This window comes from Delphinus delphis, chromosome 12, assembly GCF_949987515.2.
Source record: "Delphinus delphis chromosome 12, mDelDel1.2, whole genome shotgun sequence".
NCBI lineage: Eukaryota > Metazoa > Chordata > Mammalia > Artiodactyla > Delphinidae > Delphinus > Delphinus delphis.
Window position 1 is genome coordinate 6,263,990 of NC_082694.2, and position 18,240 is coordinate 6,282,229.

At 45.6% G+C, this 18,240-nt stretch overlaps 1 protein-coding gene across 6 annotated transcripts in view; it reads right to left on the reverse strand.

Annotated features, from left to right (window-relative positions):
- The window catches only part of IL1R1 (interleukin 1 receptor type 1), a 154,635-nt gene that overhangs the window by 62,132 nt on the left and 74,263 nt on the right, over positions 1-18,240 (reverse strand). For 4 of the 6 annotated variants that reach the window (XM_060027228.1, XM_060027230.1, XM_060027231.1 and 1 more), the window contains exon 2: positions 8,839-9,055. The exons of 1 other annotated variant lie outside the window; for it this stretch is intronic. In XM_060027228.1, coding sequence (XP_059883211.1) covers positions 8,839-8,922 — 84 coding nt within the window. In that variant the 5' untranslated portion in view covers positions 8,923-9,055. The remainder of the gene's footprint in view (positions 1-8,838; positions 9,056-18,240) is intronic. One more of the 6 variants, XM_060027232.1, reaches the window with a different exon arrangement.

Here is an 18,240-nt window from a genome sequence, read left to right on the forward strand (position 1 = left end):
AATAAACAACAAGGTCCTACTGTAAAGTCCAGGGAACTATATTCAGTACCTTCTAATAACACATAATGGAAAATAATCTGGCAAAGAAGAGATAATATATGTATAAATGAATCACTTTGCTGTATACCTGAAACTAACACAACACTGTAAATTAATGATACTTCAATTTTAAAAAATGGTTATAAACCTCTTAACTCATCCCTCGGAACAAAGCTACTAGTTGGAGGAGAAACACTATTTTCTTTGGCTCGTCCTTGTTGTTGGCCTCTTTACCATTGACTTGATCCCCTTCGTCATCCAGGTGTGTGACCTATCCAGTAATGTCTCCCAGTAGAACCAGTTCAAATTCCAACCAGTCTTCCAGTACAAACCAGGTGCTTGTAGTGTCTCAAGCATCACAAAAGAGGTCTATTTTCATGGACGGGTCCCCAAGGAGACCCTCTCAGCTTCGCTCAGCTTTCCTTCTGAAGCACAGATAGTGCGAGCTTTCTTTTTAGAACTTGGTTTTATTCATGGCAACTCTGCTTTGACAGTTTACAGTCAAGACCACAAGGAGGGCTTGACATAACCACACCGGCTGACCCTGCTGGGCAATAAGTGCCACAGTGGGGCTAGAAGCTCTTAGCGTTTAGCGCGTCTCCTTTCTAAGCATCTCCCTTCCTCCTACCCCTCACCTGTGTGCCACAGTGTACACTCTGGCTGCTAAATGTGACCGCTGTCCATGCACCCCAGAAACTCTTCCCTTCAATGCCTGGGGAAGCCCTCGGTCCAAGAAACAATAAGAAGGTTACCAGGACCTGTGACCAAGGGGGAAAGGAGATATTGTTTGTACCAGACTAGATCCCAGCTGAGAATTATTCTTCATGCAGAGGTAATGAGGGAAGTTGCAAGAGAAAATCCTCTAGTGTGGTTTTCCTACCAAGTTGTTCTGCAGAGGAAAGATGGCACCTGCTAAACGATCGGTGGGTTCTAGATGGCTGGGGAGTAGCCGAGGAGGAGCCTCCAGGATACCCTCCCAGTCATCATCCTCCAAAGCTATAAGGGTGGCCATTCCGCCATCCTCCTCTCCATCCTCAGCTAAACTTCTCCTGCCTCAGCCGTGGGCGTTGCCATCTGAGTGCTTTACTTAGATGGACTTTCCTCTCCCCCTTCCTCTTTCCATCCTTTGCCCCCTCTTCCTCTCCTTCTTATTCTTCATCTCCCTCTACAATCTCTTCCAAGTCTCATTCCTTGCTCTCCATGCACCAAGAAAGACCCATATGAGATACTACCTGTATTTTTATATTTTCTTGGAATTGTATCAACGTACCTTATTTTAAACTGTAACGTTTTATCATTGTGTATACGTAAAGTATTGATATACTTCATAAGAATTCCCCCCAGCCTTTTCATTTGCCATTAACATTTATGGTATCTTCTGCTCTGATTTACTCAAATTTGTTTTAAGCCTAGCATTCTGGGAATACGTCATTATGAAAAAGCTAAATGCATTTATGAGAAAACTCAGCTTGCTTCTCAAAGTGGGGCTGATGATGCTTTTCCCAATAAGATATAAATACAATTTTACATATAATAAGAATAGCACGGCATTGGAATGTCTGAGGTTAAATATCTTTGACTGATGAAATTTGGCGTTTTACTAGGTTATCTTCTGAATCAACACACCTTGGATTGGAATGCAGTGTCACCTTAAGGAAACAGACTGAATGTACTCGAATACTTAACTCAAGGCCGCATTCAGCCTTGCTCCATTTATATAATGTCTTTGGGTTGGTGTCTAGTCAGTGTACACCTATTTCTCAGGAAAGGGAACCAACTTCCCTGTTCCGCCACTTCCCGTCTATAGATGTGGCCCTAGGGATGAAGGGATGATACCCTGGGCCATGGCTGGCTGGGCCAAGAGCATTTGCTAGGCCCAAAGCTAGAGCATTCACTTTCTCTCTCCCCAGAACTTTGCATCCAACCTGAAACACACATCCTATGAGTCTCGGTTGGAGTCAACACAAAGAAGGTGCTATTCTGCTTAGAAATTCATCTGGGACACGCGGGGCAGCTATGTTTTCCTCTATATGAACCAGAGATGCAAAGAAAGGCAGTTTTCATAGAAAGAGAGAAGCAAGAAGTGGAGATAAGAAGAGAGAAAGACCCCTCAGGCTCTGCCGGGCAACCTCCCAGGCTGTTGCGGAAGCTAGGTGGCACCCCTGAAGGTTGGCTACAATTTCTCTTTTTTTTTTGCTTGAGCAAAGGCAGCTCATTTCAACAAGCTCATGGTTCTTGCCATTGCCAAGTCCTATCGCTTGTTATCACCAACATCTACCTGAGTGCATCTCACTCTTCACAGTGAATTTTTTCTCAGATTTGGTTGTTATTACACAGTTTGGTCCCTCTCTACTTCATGTCCACTCGTTCATTATTGTGTGTATGTGTGTGTCTGCGTGTGTGAGACAGAGACAGAGAGAGAACTGACATAGAAAGCTCTGACCTAAGTATAGAAGTTTGCCAAGAAAGGCACTGTTTGAGGTTAACCTGTTCCTAAAGAGGACGTCCAGCTAACCCCAAAGTGTCCTGAAAGACGGCCTTCACCTCTGGATCCACTGGGCCCTCGGGCCTGGCTCTCATTGTACAGACTCAGGAATTCAGGTTTTGTGGTGTTTCACACGCATACTGTTCTTGTGAGGCAGATGTGTCAGTCCAGAAAGGAACTCTGACTATTTAGCTTAAAATAAAACCTATAACTTCCAAAGGGACAAGCTATTATTATTTACTGACAGCACGTTTTCTTCTTCCAGGAAGGACACATTGGGAAACCACAATCGCATCAGAAGTGTTCTTAATGACCAAGGAATCAGACAGTAGGCTGGGTCCAGTGTTTAATGGCGTCCGTCTTGGGGACCTTCATCCCCACTCTGCATCAGCACTTCTCAGCGGCTGTGACTGGTGCACAGCACTGTCGCATTTATCCAGGGGTCCGTGCGTCTTACTCCACGGCAGCCCCAGGCTCTTTTTTCTCTTTAGCTGTATTCCAGGATACAGCATGGAAGCCAGCCTATCGCATGAAGGTGGTCTAATGCCATTTATACCGATTAAAAGGGTGATCTTTCGTACTGGGAATTATATTTCTTGAAAGTATTAAACAATGTATATTCTTCTGGGTCACCCTTTAATTGTTTCTGGTTGCCTGATAGCTTCCTACCTTTGCAGGAGAGGTATCCATTACCTTGGGGAGAAGAAGACGGAGGCTAGAACGAAGAAGGTACTGCTTGTCTTAAAACTCCAGAGTAGAGTTTAAGGCCATGGCCAGACAATTGCCTATGCCAAGTGTCCTTAATTGTCATAGGTGCAGTAGGAAAGGAAGAAAGAAAATGCTGACAAGTAACTATGACCTATCATCTATTGCAAGATGTATCTTAAAATGTGGTGGAAAATGTGCCAGGCTTTGCCGAGAGACAAGAGGGATTTAATTGGAGCTCCTCAAACTGGGCTTTACTTCTCAAGAGTCAGAGGGGAAGAGTGGACCCATACACCAGAGAGTGAGCTTGGCTGGACTAGAACAGGGAGGGCTTCCACCCAGCCCAGGAGGGCACGGCCTGTGGCCGATGGGAAGAGCCGCAGAAAGAGAAAACGGACGAAGCAAGAGCTGGGCTCTGACGGTCAAGACTGGAAGCGGGGGTAGAAACCTACGGTCACTGGGCTCGTGGCTTCCTCCCCCGGGGGAGCCCGGGAGGTGGCAACTGCCCCAGAAAGGTGGGCACAGAGTGAGACCCGGCTTCCAGCCAGGCACAGAAGGATCCCAGAGCCCGGGGGCACCAGCAGAGTGGGAGAAGTGACCAAGAGCTCCTGGGACCAGGAAGCTGGAGTCCAGGAGCCTCACATCTGGTGCAATGGCAAGGCCCACGGCTGTTGGCACCGAGCAGCTTCATGGCCCACACCCAGTGAGACCTGTCACACCACAGCTGACACAGGAGGCCACAGGGACCCAAGGACGGGGGCTACCACCTGACCCGGCAGGATGAGGCAACTCCCCTTGAGGGGGGCAGGCTGGGACCTCTCCACAACCCCTGCAGATGCCACACCAACATAAGGGAGAGGGCCAGTGGCAGCCGGAGGGGTTGCCCTGAAAGGCCAGGTCCTAAGAGTTACTGAGATTTAAAATAAACTCAGTGACGGACATAGTCATGCCTGCCCTGGGCTAAAAACCTTGACCTGGACCGAGTATGCTGGAACTCATTAATCCTGGCATGTATTCATTCAGTAAATATTTACGGAGCACACACTACCTGCCGGGCAATGTTCTAGCTACTTGGGACGGATACGAGAACGAATCACACAGAAGCCCTACCGTGGAGCCTACATTCCGCAGGGGGTAAACCAATAGTACACTGTGACCGTAATAAAGAAGGGACTTCCACGGGATGTGAGACGCGAACCTGGAAAATAAGTGTCTGCCTCAAGGAGTCTGGGCCTGCGAGCAAAACCATGTCCAGGTACACAATATCCATCCCCACCGGCGCCCCTACACTTGTGTATGCCAGCGTCGCCTCCCTCTGAAGGACCCTGAGGACAGAAGGAGGAACACGAGGTAGGCCGTGTCCTCGAGGACCTGACAGCCCAGCCTGTGAGTTTGCACCATGGGCTTCGCGGGGCAGGAACTGTGTCCTTTCCTTCATTTAATAAATGTTTACCGAGCACCCAGTGAAATGCATGCCTGGCGCTGGGCACTCACACAACACACAAGACATTCACAAAGCACACACGGCCTACACAGCACACACAGAAAATACACACATACAGCAGACAATACACCCTCACACAACACACACAGAAAAGTCACACAACATACCACATACGCAAAACCACGCACTCACACAACATACACACGGCAAACACAGTACCTGCCACGCACAACACACGTGCTGACCCAACACACGCATCCAAGTCTCCGTGCTGAAATGTTTTCACGTTTCACATTAAAGCCCCAGGACAGAGATGCAGGCTGATGGGGCCAAGCAACCAGGCAAAATACGCCCACATGGAGGTGGTGAACGGAACGAAAGCCTCAAGACCTGGGTGGGGTGGGGGTGGGGGGTCCCGGGTAAGACACTTCAGGACAACACTTGGGGGTCCCAAGTTCCCGCAGGCGCCCCCCGCAGGCTCTGAGGAGGGATTTATGACCATGAGAGCTGTTTACAATCAAGAGCTCGGGGTCTGCTCTCATGATGTAATTTCTTTAAGATGCTCTAGACTCTGTTCCTGCAGGGCCGAGAGGGCCACCTGGCACCAGGTGTACCTGCGTGTCTCTCAACACCTGGTGCTTCAGTAAAGGTTACAGTCACATTGTGCAACTGTGTCATCCGGGTTTCTGTCCAGAACTTAGTCTTATGCAGTGAAGTTTAAAACAATAACCTGCCGACAGCATGAAATTTATTTTCTAACTTTCAGCGGATCAAAGGAAGTGCAATTTGGCTTCCATAGTGAATATCCCCGTTTTGCGTGACAGCACAAAGTGTTTTGAGAGGAAAAACCCTCTGTGGTCAAAGGCGTATCTTTGAAGTGCAGTAAGGAGCTTATGTTTTAACTAGATATTCTTGAATGATTGAAAGAAAGTTCCAATCTCACTGTGGCACGAAGTTACAGCTTTTACCATTACCCTCTGATAAACGTTTCTTTGGTCGCAGCTGAGCTGTATACTTATTCTGAGCAATTTTAAAAGAATGTGTGTGTGTGTGTGTGTGTGTGTGTGTGTGTGTGTGTGTGTGTGTATACACATATATACAGTATATATTGTATAGCTTTAAAGGAATATATATATATATATATATGTTCTTTTTCTTGATACTTTCCAAACATATTTTTTACCACGATTGTAATGAAAAACTTCCAGGAGGTAGCAGTGTTAGCACTTTCTCAAGGTCGAATAAATGAGATTAACTCTTGAAGCTCAAGTGCTCAGAGTAAATGTTTTCTGCCCAGCAGTGTCCCCCGCACACAAGCGTTATTTCACACATCCCCAAGGGGCCATACAGACTTGGACAAACATTTAAACAAGCTGCCTCAAGTCCTTTTTGGAACAAGGTGAGATTCACCTAAACAAAGAAAGAAGCAGGGAACATGCCAGGTGAAAGTTAGGATGGAGAATCAAAGGTGGCTCTGTGAGTGCAGAAGTGACAAGTGAAACGTTGACAGCTGTTCAGAGATCTGAGAGTCGGAGGTAACTAACAGTAACATATGCAGGTACTTTACTTTGCTATGTCAACAGGAGAGCTAAGCCACAAATGTGTGTGCCGGGGATGCCGCGAGCAACAGTAACCCATAGACAGGAGAGGCTCAGGGTGCCTCCAGCTCTACCCATCCCAATGGTGCTTCGTCAGCCTCAGTTCCCCATCCGTCACATGGGGAAACCAGAGCCCGCCTGACCAGGACGGTGAACATACAGGTAAAGTGCTTATTGCTGTAGCTGGCACATAGTAGGTGCTTTCTGCTGCTAATTTTGGTCCCCCAAGATAGGTAGGGGACATGTTACAGTTTCAAGCCTGGAGTAAGGATGCCTTCCCAGTCCAAAACTGGACCTGCGGTTTGATGAGAAAAGGTGCAGCTATGAGACAACACTGCCCAACGTTGAAAACTAAGACCTTTCAGTATTTTACCTCCCGACTGTGTCACACATCTAAGATTCGCACATAAACAAGCCTTACCTTTAAGAAGTGACTTTTTCCTTCCTCCTTTATGACCAGATTCTTTCAAACTAGGTCAAACACTTATTGCAATGGGGTTATGAATTAATGTGAGAACAGTAAGAAGTAGAACCGAGAAACTACAGACATGCAAAGTTTATCTAGAAAAATGTTAGCCCTGTCATACAGAAAACACTAGGACCCAGCACAGAAAGTCTGCTAACGTGATTTCACCCTTTTCTGCCAATGGGAGAAAAAGTGAACCCGAGAGTTTTCAGGACCATAAACATCCTCCTTCTGTGTGTGTGTGTGTGTGCTGGAGGGGAGGGGAGGAATCCTCTAATGTGTCCAACACAATGCAAATAAATGCTTCTTAAACTGAACTATGATTGACGTGTTAGTTTCGGGTGTACAACATAATGATTGGATATTTGTATATACTTTGAAATGATCACAATAAGTTTAGTGAACCACCATCACCACCCACAGTTACTATGGTTATCGTGCTGTATATTACATCCTAGGACTTATTTATTTTATAACTGGAACTTTGCACATTTTGACCCCTTCACCCATTTCACCCCTCCCCGCCCCCTGCCTCTGGTAACCACCAATCTGTTCTACCTCTGAGATAATTCAAAATCAGACTTAGACAAAGTGATCTCAATTATAGGGAAATCGCTCCCCCTCCTCTCCCCTTTTAGACAGAACCACTAACAGCACTTTCTCATAAATAAAATTCTCAAAATGCATTGAAGAACATTTAGAAGCAATAAAATTAATCCAGAAACATCTCTGGCAGAAGCATGTTGGCCATCTGAGCCAAAACCTGGCTGACCTTTCAATGTTATTATTGTATTGTGAAAAGAATTTTTAAACAAGCAGTTACCATATTTACTTAAGAGTCAACGTGGCCAAGAATGAAGTAAATACCGTGCGAACCATCAGGCCTCTTAATGACCAGAGAATCTTTTTATACTCAGAGTTTCACTGTCACTACTAGAGGCAACAAGATTATATGTGTGGGAGGCTCTTCAATTTCCCCCTCAGAAGGAGGACTGGGGAAGAAGAAAGGAAGTAGTGCTCAAAGCTAGAGAAAAGGAGAGATGAATAAGGCAGCAATCAGGAAAAGTCTGAACTACCCTAATGCAATAACCCACCACCCTGTGGACACAAAACTGACGTGTGGAGCCTACGTGGGTGTTTTTCCCACTTTGTCAAATGAGATGGTTAGACCAACACAGACTTTTCTTCCAAAGCACCCACATTAGCTGGATAAATAGTGCTAGGCCAGCCCCTACTTGCCCTTTGCTTGGGCTCTGGCAGTCAGAACCCAGCCCCGCCGGGCTCCCACTCCCCTGGATGAAGCCCAGACCACTGGCTCTCATTCCAGACCCTCCTGGCCTCCCTGACTCCATCTTTCTGACAAGTTCCCCTCCTTGCCTCGATGCTTCTTGGCCGAGGTCAAATCGCAAAGCAGCCTCCTTGCCAGTTTCTCCATTGTTCCCTCATTCCCTCTGCCCAGACTGTTATCCTTCTTCCTCCTTCGTCCTCCAGGCCCAGCCTCAATACTGTATGCTCCTTTCAGAGGGCGTCCTAGGGTTTTCCCACCCCTCCAACCAGGGGAAACGGGTGACTATCTCCACCTCCTCTGAGCCCTTGGCTTCACCTCCCCGTCCCTGGTGGGACCAGCACCCCGGACTCCGTAGGGCTGAGTCCTTCTCTCCCTGATACTCGTCACATGCTGAAAGGTAAGCTCTTTCCCTTACTGGCCGTAGCTTGAGCAGAGCAGATGTTTAAATCTTAGCCGAATAAATGACAGCGGCTCCGTTTACACTACTCACACCCACTGTCCCTTAGAAAATTCAAACCACACGGACGGGACAGAGAACCTGTGACCATGTTCAGGAACAAAGTATTCTGGGAAATGGACCTAAATTCCCCCAGCAGAGGGATGTGGCAATCACTCAGGACAGCCTTGTTCTAGCCAGCTTCTCGTTGACTTGGGTAAATTATGGAAATTACGGCTGTCTATTTCCCGGGTCGGTGATTCTCAGGCCACATTATAACACCTGCCCCCGGAGAGCTTTTAAAAAATCCCTCTGCCCAGGTCTGCTGCATCTCAGACCTATGCCATCAGAACGTCTGGGGGCTGGGGCCCGGGTACCTGGTAGTTCTTAAGGCTCCCCAGGTGATTCCAACGTGCGGTCAAGATTGACAAGGGCTGGCCTAGATCACAGAGGCTGACCATAGTAGGTACCTGTACGTAGCTGAGTGGGTCCCCTAACGCAGCAACACCATTTTCTACACCGACTGGGCCGACAGGGGCCAGGCAGAGGAAGAGAGTCCAACTTCAGGGGTTTACTCACACACAGCAGGTTTCCCTGGAACAATAATTCATGATCCGGACATCAGTTCCAGACTAAAGGAAGTGTCTGTCTCCACCACCCCTCCTCCGCCACCCTCCCAGCATTTTTCACTTTCCTATGAACCTAGTTTTTATATATTATGTCACGTTACCTAAATTTCTTAAACATTTCAACTGGGAAAGAAAATCTAGAACTCTGATCTTGCAGTTAAATAAATCTCAGAATTCGAGGTTGATGAGAAATATTCAAGTGTGCTGAGTGATGTGGGGTGTAATTTCCCACATGATTACAATTGCAAAAATGTAACCTCTCCTTCTCCCTATGAGTCAGCTCAGCAAACCACTGCGATATTCTAGAGAAGTGCTTAAACCTTGAGGGAAATTTGTTCAAAAGAGGTTGTCATGGCAAGTATCACATGAGATTTTTTAAATCAACAAGTCAAAGAACCCATTCTATCACCCCTGGCTAGAATCATATATTTTCTCCCCAGGAAAGAAATGCTGTGACTTTTTGCATATTGTTTAACAGGTTATTATTTTGTTTGTTTGTTTCCCAGCCTAATTGAAATATAATTGACATATAACATTGTGTAAGTTTAAGGTGTACAACGTGTTGATTTGATATATTTTTATACTGTCAGATATGACCACCATAGTGTTAGCTAACACCTCCATCCCATCACATAATTACCACTTCTTTTTTTTGTGGTGAGAACATTTAAGATCTACTCTCTTAGTGACTTTCAAGTATGTAATACAATATATTAGCTACAGTCATCATTCGGAACATTAGATCCCCAAACTTGTTATTCTTATAACCGGAAGTTTGTACCTTGACCAACATCTCCCCATTTCCCTCACTCCCCAGCCCCTGCAAACGCCACTCTACTCTCTGTTTCTCTGAGTTCAGCTTTTTTTGATTCCACATATAAGTGATATCGTACAGTATTTGTCTTCCTCTGTCTGGCTTATCTCCCTTAGCTTAATACCCTGAAGTTTCTTCCATGTTCTTGTAAAAGGCAGGGTTTCCTTTCTCATGGCTGAATAGTATTCTATTGTATGTCCAGTATGTACCACATCTTTATCCATTCATCTGTTGACAAACACTTAGATTATTTCCATATCTTGGCTATTATGAATAATGCTGCAATGAACATGGAAGTGTAGGTATCTCTTTAAGATACTGATTTCATTTCCTTCGGATATATACCCAGAAGTGGCATTGCTGGATCATATGGTAGCTCTATTTTTTAATTTTTTGAGGAACCTCCACACTGTTTTCCAAAGTGGCTACACCAATTTACTTTCCCACCAACAGTGCAAAAAGGTTCCCTTTTCTCCACATACTCATTAACATGTGTTATCTGTTCTTTTATTGATGTACAGATCATTCATTAACAGATAGATGATACAATCTGTGAAACCAGGTTTCTCCCACCTATTTCAGGCAGGGTATGTTTAATCCTTCCAGAGAAATATCTGTTGAGTTCCTATTATAGTTGAATTTTTACTTTATAATATGTATTGTATTGGTTGTAGCTTAAATATTATCTACAGACCATTTCAGAGGCTGGAAAATAACCCTTGTACAGAACGCCTTCTTTAAAAACTAGCTTACAGGTACCAGGTGCCAGCTTGGATGATAAATTCCCATAAGAAATGGTAGAAGGGAGCCTTAATCATGTTCCTCCCGTGAACGAACTCTGAAAGCTTCGACACTCATAGAAATATGAGTTCAAATACATCTCAAAAAGAATTATTCATCGACTAGCACTTCCCTTCTTTGGGTCCCGTTATCATATCAGCACAGTGAAACGCGAAGAGGTTTGGGAGCCCAACTGACCCAGGTTCAAATCCTGACTCTGTCATTCATCTGCCACCATCTGGAGATGGTACCTGCCTAAATCTGCTAGCTCTGCCCCCCATCTTCCTTTGGGACAAATTGAAAACAGCAAAACCTCTGTACAGAGCACAGGTAATGTCTGTAAAGCACCTAGACGCCGCCAGGAGGAGCCAGATGACAGCTGACCCTGGTTCATTCAGGACAGCGGCAGATCTGCCCAGAGCGATGTGGTCAAAGAACCAGCAATTGAAATCCAGGTAATAAATGATCTGAGAAAAGTTGTCCCATGATTTCCAGTCAAGTTCTGCCCTCTCACTGAGTCCAGGAATTGAATGAGGGAAACCACATCAACCTCTGGGGTCATACTCATGGCTGTGGAATGTGTTGGGTTTGCAGCCATGTTGGAATATATCGTTGGCGTAAGTGGCTGAGTGGATACAGTCAAACAAACCAACACTGCTTACCTCAGCCAGGAAGTTCAGCATCTTCAGAAAAAAGAGGATAATGTATAAGTGTGTCCACTTCCAATAATTTCCCCTCAAGTGACAAAAAAGGCAAACCTCCACAAAAGACACAATCACGCTATCGCCTAGTTCTATAGCAACATCATCATTCATTTGTTCATTGATTCGGAGAATGTCTGAAGCCTTCAGACGTCAAACTTGCTAATATTCTCACTGAAATTTTAGTCATTGTCATGAACAGATTGAACACAGATATCGGAAAACCAAGAGCCTAAAAATCTATGAATCCTGAAATGTTTATTTTAATTACAATTAGCACAGATGCCGTTCAAGTTTTGTCTTTGTTTTGTTTTGCGGTACGCGGGCCTCTCACTGCTGTGGCCTCTCCCGCTGCGGAGCACGGGCTCAGGACGTGCAGGCTCAGTGGCCATGGCTCACGGGCCCAGCCGCTCCGTGGCATGTGGGAACTTCCCGGACCGGGGCACGAACCCGTGTCCCCCGCATCGGCAGGCGGACTCTCAACCACTGCGCCACCAGGGAAGCCCCGTTCAAGTTTTCTAAATATGTTTTCTGGGCTTTTCCTTTGTAAGTATCCCTTTGGCTGTGCCTCTTTTACCTCCTTATCATTACCACTAGACAAGTCCCAACCCCACCCCATGTTGTGTTGGATTGGGCCACTCTGTCTGAGTTGAGCATCTGGAACTCATCTGTGGAATCCCTTCTCCTCCAGAGCAAACCCTGCCTGCCCTCTTCTCCCTGGACCAGGAAGCAAAGCTAGCTGAGGTGTTAACTGATCTCACAGCTGTCCCACTTCCTGCCCAGGTGGTCCTATCTCCATGGAAACCTACAACCCTGAACACATCTTCTGGGCCAGCAGGTCCTGAAGCCTTCATTCAGACACACCACCTACGCACACACACGCACGCACACGCGCTAATCCCCACTCTAATCACCAGTTGTGCCCTAGATAGGGGCCTGAGAGCCCGACCAACAATACTTGACCTCGGTCCCCTATGTTCCTTCCCAAGATAGAAACAACTCTGGGCTTACAGCCTGAACCATCAGGCACGTGAGGGTGTGGCCCAGCCCTTCTGCAGGGCTCTGCCAGTGCTACAGGCTCGGAAGCCAAGCTGCCCCATGATACTGGAACCAGAGGGGCCAAAGTGAAAGAGGATGCGGGGCAGAGAGAGCGCCTCTCCTCCAGGCGTTCCCCAGCGATGAGGCTGAGGAATTTTGCTCCATTTGGGGATGCCTGGAGAGCATCCTCAGGGAGCTCAGAATCAGGGGCTAGTCCCAGCTCCACCCTTGGCCCACCCCGTGGCCTTGAGGAAAGCTCTTGATTCTTCACCTCTAAACATAGAAGGAACACCCTACCTGCACCTACAGAGAAGGACATGAGAAGCTCCAGCCCCATGGACTCCCCAGCACCAAACAGGCCCCCGCAGTGGTCTGCAAGGCTGGGGTTCTCATCTGGAACCAGAGGCGCCTGGGCCTCTCCGCTGCCCCCTCCGCCTGCCTTTTGATCATTAATGTTAATTCTGTCTCGAAACTGTAAGTAAGAAAGTAAGAAGCCGCTGCTCACTTTCTTCCTCTGTGTTTTCCCATCCTCCGACTCCTCTCGGCACCGGAAGCACCGAGCACGGGGCTCGGTCCGGACTGGACGCTCATGAATCATTTCTCAGAACCCTCAGTTAATTTAGCAAAGCGTGAGGGGATGAGCAAGAATGCCCTTTGTACACCTCGTTTCATTCCTGGGAGAGGCAGAGTGCGTGCCTGTGGAATGTCTCCACGGCCACGTTCAGGCAAAGCACCTGTCGCTTGTCACACACCCAGGAATCCAGGGCTGGGCGAGACAGCACAGTGTCCTGCGTGCCAGGACATGTCCGCCCTGCCACCATCTCTCATGGTAAATACAACGACGGCCCCCAGTGCTCGGGCACAGGGATTGGGCTTCCCTAATATCACACAGGTGAGCACTTGTGGTCTGGGAGGTAAGACTGTACACACTCTGGCACCATCTCCCCAGCCTGTGACTGGGAAGTTCAGAATGAAACCCAAGCTCCTTACCATGGCCCCATCTCTGTCTACACCACCGTGATCTGGCCCCATCTCTGTCTACGCCACTGTGATCTGGCCCCATCTCTGTCTACGCCACCGTGATCTGGCCCCATTCTCCTGCCCCCCCACCCCGGGCTCAAGTGCCGCTGTTCCCTCTGCCTCAGACCTCACGCCTCCTCACAAGGACCCCCCATCACCAGGTAACGTAGACCCAGCCCCTTAGCCACTGTCTCAGCAGCCATCTGTGTCTTTCACGACGCTCATCACACACTCGACTTGGGCTACTGCCCGGCCCCTCTGTGTGCCCTGCCCTACTGCAGCATCCCATGGCTGGACACCCACGAGACTCAGAAAGCAATCGTCATGATCACAGCCGGTTTTAAAACAATCTGCATGCCACTACACACCTATTAGAATGGCCAAAACCCACAACACTGACGGCAGATGCTGTCAAAGATGTGTAGCACCAGGGACCCTCATTCACTGCTGGAGGGGCTGCAAAACAGTGCAGCCGCTTTGGAAGACAGTCTGACAGTTTCTCACCAAACTAAACATACTCTTGCAGTACGATCCTGCAATCACTCTCCTTGGTATTTACCCAAAGGAGTCGAAAACTTATATCCACACAAAAACCTGCACATGGATGTTTATAGAAGCTTTATTAATAACTGTCCAAACTTGGAAGCAACCGAGATACCATTCAGCAGGGGAATGGATGAATCACCAGTGGTCCATCCAGACAATGGAATATTATTCAGTGCTAAAGAGAAATGAGCTATCAAGCCATGACGAGACATGATGAAACCTTCAATGAATAATACTAAGGGAAAGAAGCCAATCTGAAAAGGCTGCATAATGTATGATTCCAATTATATGACATTCTGAACAGGTGAAATTATAGAGACAATAAAAAGATCGGCAGTTGCCAGGGGGCGGGGGGGAGAAGGGATGAACAGGCAGAGCACAGAGGACCTTTAGGGCAGTGAAAATACTCTGTATGATACCATAATGATGCATACACGTCATTCTATATTTGTCTAAACACATAGAATGTACCACACCAAGAGTGAACTCTAAGGTAAGCTACGGACTTTGGGTGATAATGACGTGTCCGTGTAGGTTCAACAGTTGTACCGAATGTATCCCTCTGGGGAGTGGGGCATACTGCTAATGGAGCAGGTTATACACGTGTGGAGCAGGGGGTATATGGGAAATATCCGTACCTTCCTCTCAATTTTTCTGTAAACTTAAAACTGCTCTTAAAAGATAAAGTCTAAATAGAACTACCATATGACCCAGCAATCCCACTCCTGGGCATATACCAGGAGAAAACCATAATTCAAAAAGATACACGCACCTCAGTGTTCATTGCAACTCTATTTACAATAGCCAGGACATGGAAGCAACCTAAATGTCCATCAACAGAGGAATGGATAAAGAAGATGTGGTACATGTATACAATGGAATATTACTCAGCCATAAAAAAGAATGGAATATTGCCATTTGCAGCAACATGGATGGACCTAGAGATTGTCATACTGAGTGAAGTAAGTCAGACACAGAAAGACAAACATATGATATCGTTTATATGTGGAATCTTAAAGAAAGGGTAAAAATGAACTTATTTACAGGACAGAAGTAGTGTCATGGATGTAGAAAACAAACTTATGGTTACCAGGAGATAAGGGGGAGTGGATAAATTAGGAGATTGGGCTTGACATATACATATTACTATACATAAAATAGATAACTAATAAGGACCTACTCTATAGCACAGGGAACTCTTCTCAATACTCTGCAATGACCTATATGGGCAAAGAATCTAAAAAAGAGTGGATACATGTATGTGTATAACTGATTCACTTTGCTGTATGCCTGAAACTAATACAACATTGTAAATCAACTACATTCCAATAAAAATTTTAAAAAATAAAAAAATAGTCTAAAAAAACCCCTCAGCAATGATATGAGATATGAAAAATTCGAAAACACACAGAGTTAACCTCTTCCCCCTATAAGATCACCAAAGCTAAAAAATAAAAACAAAAAACAACAACAACAAAAAACAAAACACAGTTTGGTAGCACACTGTGTCGACATACGTGTAGAGAAACATTTTCTCAAACATTCCTGGCAGAGTTGTTAACTGTTATAACCTGATGGGAGGTGGGTGGGCAAATCACAAACGCACACAAGCCTCTGAGCCAGCAGTGCCACTTCTAGGAATTTAGCCAACAAATACGCTGGCTAGCACTTCTGCAAAACGACACAGGCATGGCTGTTTGTTATTCATTGCAACATTGGTTGTAATGGCAGAAGTCTGCAAACAACTTATTAGTCAGCAAAAGGTTAAAAAGCAGCTCGTTAGATGCAGATTTGGAACCAGGTACAGATGAGTGTACATCACTGGCATGTGTGATGATTAATTTTATGTGTCAACCGAACTGGACCATGGGATGCCCAGATAGCTGGTGTGTCTGTGAGGGTGTGTCTGGAAGAGATTAGCACGTGAATTGGTGAACTGAGTAAAGCAAATGGCCCTCCCCAGTGTGGATGGGCTCCATCCAATCCTTTGGGGGCCTAAATAGAGCAAAAAGGCAGAGGAAGGTTGAATGAACTCTGCCTGACAACTTGAGTGAGGATGTCGGTCTTCTCCTGCCCTTGGCACTCCTGGTTCTTAGGCCTTCAGACGAGACAGGTGTCTACACCACTGCTCTCTAACTCTCAACCTTCTAACTACACCATCTGCTTTCCTTGGTCTACAGCTTGTAGATGGCAGATCCTGGGACTTCTCAAGCCTCCATGATGGCATAAGCCAATCCACACCTTATAATAAGTCTATTCCTAGACAGATACATATAGACAGATAGACACACATATAACCAAGAGGAGATTGATATAGCTATATCGATACCTACATATCTACATATATATCAATCTCCTATTGGTTCTCCAGAGAGAGAACCCTGACTAACACAGTGTCGAAGAGGTGGAAGAAACTATTAACTATCAACCTATTGGTGAGAAAGAGGGAAAGACTTCGCTGAATAACCTTTTTAAAGCCTTTTAAACTGTGTGTCATCTATTCAAAAGCACGCAAGCTATGTGTTCTTATTCTCGCTAGAGACCGTGTCATGAAGCCCAGTCGTGCACTAAGTACTGATGTGACTTTAGGCAAATCATGTCCCTGCACTTACATTTCTTAGTCGCAAAGTAAGATAATAATAAAGACTACCTCGTACACAGGGCACTTAGAACCAGGTCTCACATGTAGAAAGTGCTCTGTTGGTTATTTGCCATCATCATTACTTATTCAATACCAGGTTCAAACGATTGCGAAATGTTCATTTGATCCCAATATTAACAACCGACCACTGAGCTGAGGGTCAGAGTGAAACTCTGTACCTCCTGCAAAGCTTCCCATACATGCCAAGTCCATGGGACTCGCACTAACAAAAGCTGCGATCTCCGTTTTCCTGAGTCTACCCTGGGTTTGTATTCATTTGCTTAACATCCATTAAGAGCTTTAAAGTCTTACTCAGTAGAAAGAGAAACCAACCCACACTAAACTAAACCAAGAAAACAATCAATATGTCCCAGATAAAGCTCCATTTTTAAATCCTCTGTAATTCCTTTTGGGGATGTTCATTTCCCTGCAGAGTTGGGTAAAAACGTTCCTAGCTCCCTTCCACTGACTCATGCGAGAAACGTTCGTCAAGCCCTCACAGGGTGTCAGACCCCAAACCAGGCCCAGGAGAGAGAGAAACACATCAAACCAGCCCCTACCTTTCAGAGGCTCTCACTGGGGATCAGAGTGAAGCAAGTGGATGGTGAAAATGCAATATGAGAAGAATGGCATATTATCCCATGTGCAGGTGAGATAAAGAAGCAACAAAATAAAACCTGCTTTTAATCTAAAGTATGTCCACGTGCTACTGAATCTAGGAACCAAGAAACATGTTGTAACACGCACAACCTTCCAAGTTTAGAATTAGAAGACATTGTCAAAATGTCAGCACGCAGCTCTCCCAAAACTAGATGCTCTATAAGGTAAGGCTATAATATAAGCAAACTTCATATTAACACTAGTAATAGTACCATTTGGTATTTTTACTTTGTTTCTATTTAAAGAACATTCCTCTAGCTTTTCTCTTTATCTTCCCAGTAGGATCATGTGGTGGAGTGGAAAGTCAGTCCTTTTACCTCTAAATTGTAGAGATAAAAGGAGATCAAATCATAAAGACCGAGGTTTGCGCTCAGTTGTTCAAACGGTAAATAAAAAGTCAGAGCAAAAGCATTTGACTCCCACACACTCTGGGCGGACTTGCTGAGAGACATCAAATGAGGTCAAAGGCCTCAGAAATTAGGTTGGCAAAAGTTACTGTGAGAGAGGATTGGTTTGATAATGTAACCAAAAAAAGACAAGAAGCTGAACCTAAAGGGGCAGAATGGGAAGCCAGAAGGTTTCACAAAAAGTGGCCTTGAAGCAAATTAAGACAACAAAATACTCTTGGCCAGTTACCAGATTAGTACACTTTAGAAAAAAAAAAGGTGAAAAACCCAATGCTGGTGAAAGTGTGAGAAAAGGGTGTCCATACAGTGCTGGAGGGAGTATACACGACTAGTGCTTTCCTAGAAAAATTTAGTAAGAGAAGCAAGACCTTCAAATATGCTCGTGCCCTTTGACCTCTGGGAATTTATTCCAAGGAAATAATCAGGAAGAGAGGCATAGGTTTCCCTATAGGAATGTTAGTTTGGGGAATGTTAAAAATAGAAAAGAAAAACATCAAATATACCAACATGATTTAACACATCATCTGTGTAATGTGATTAAAA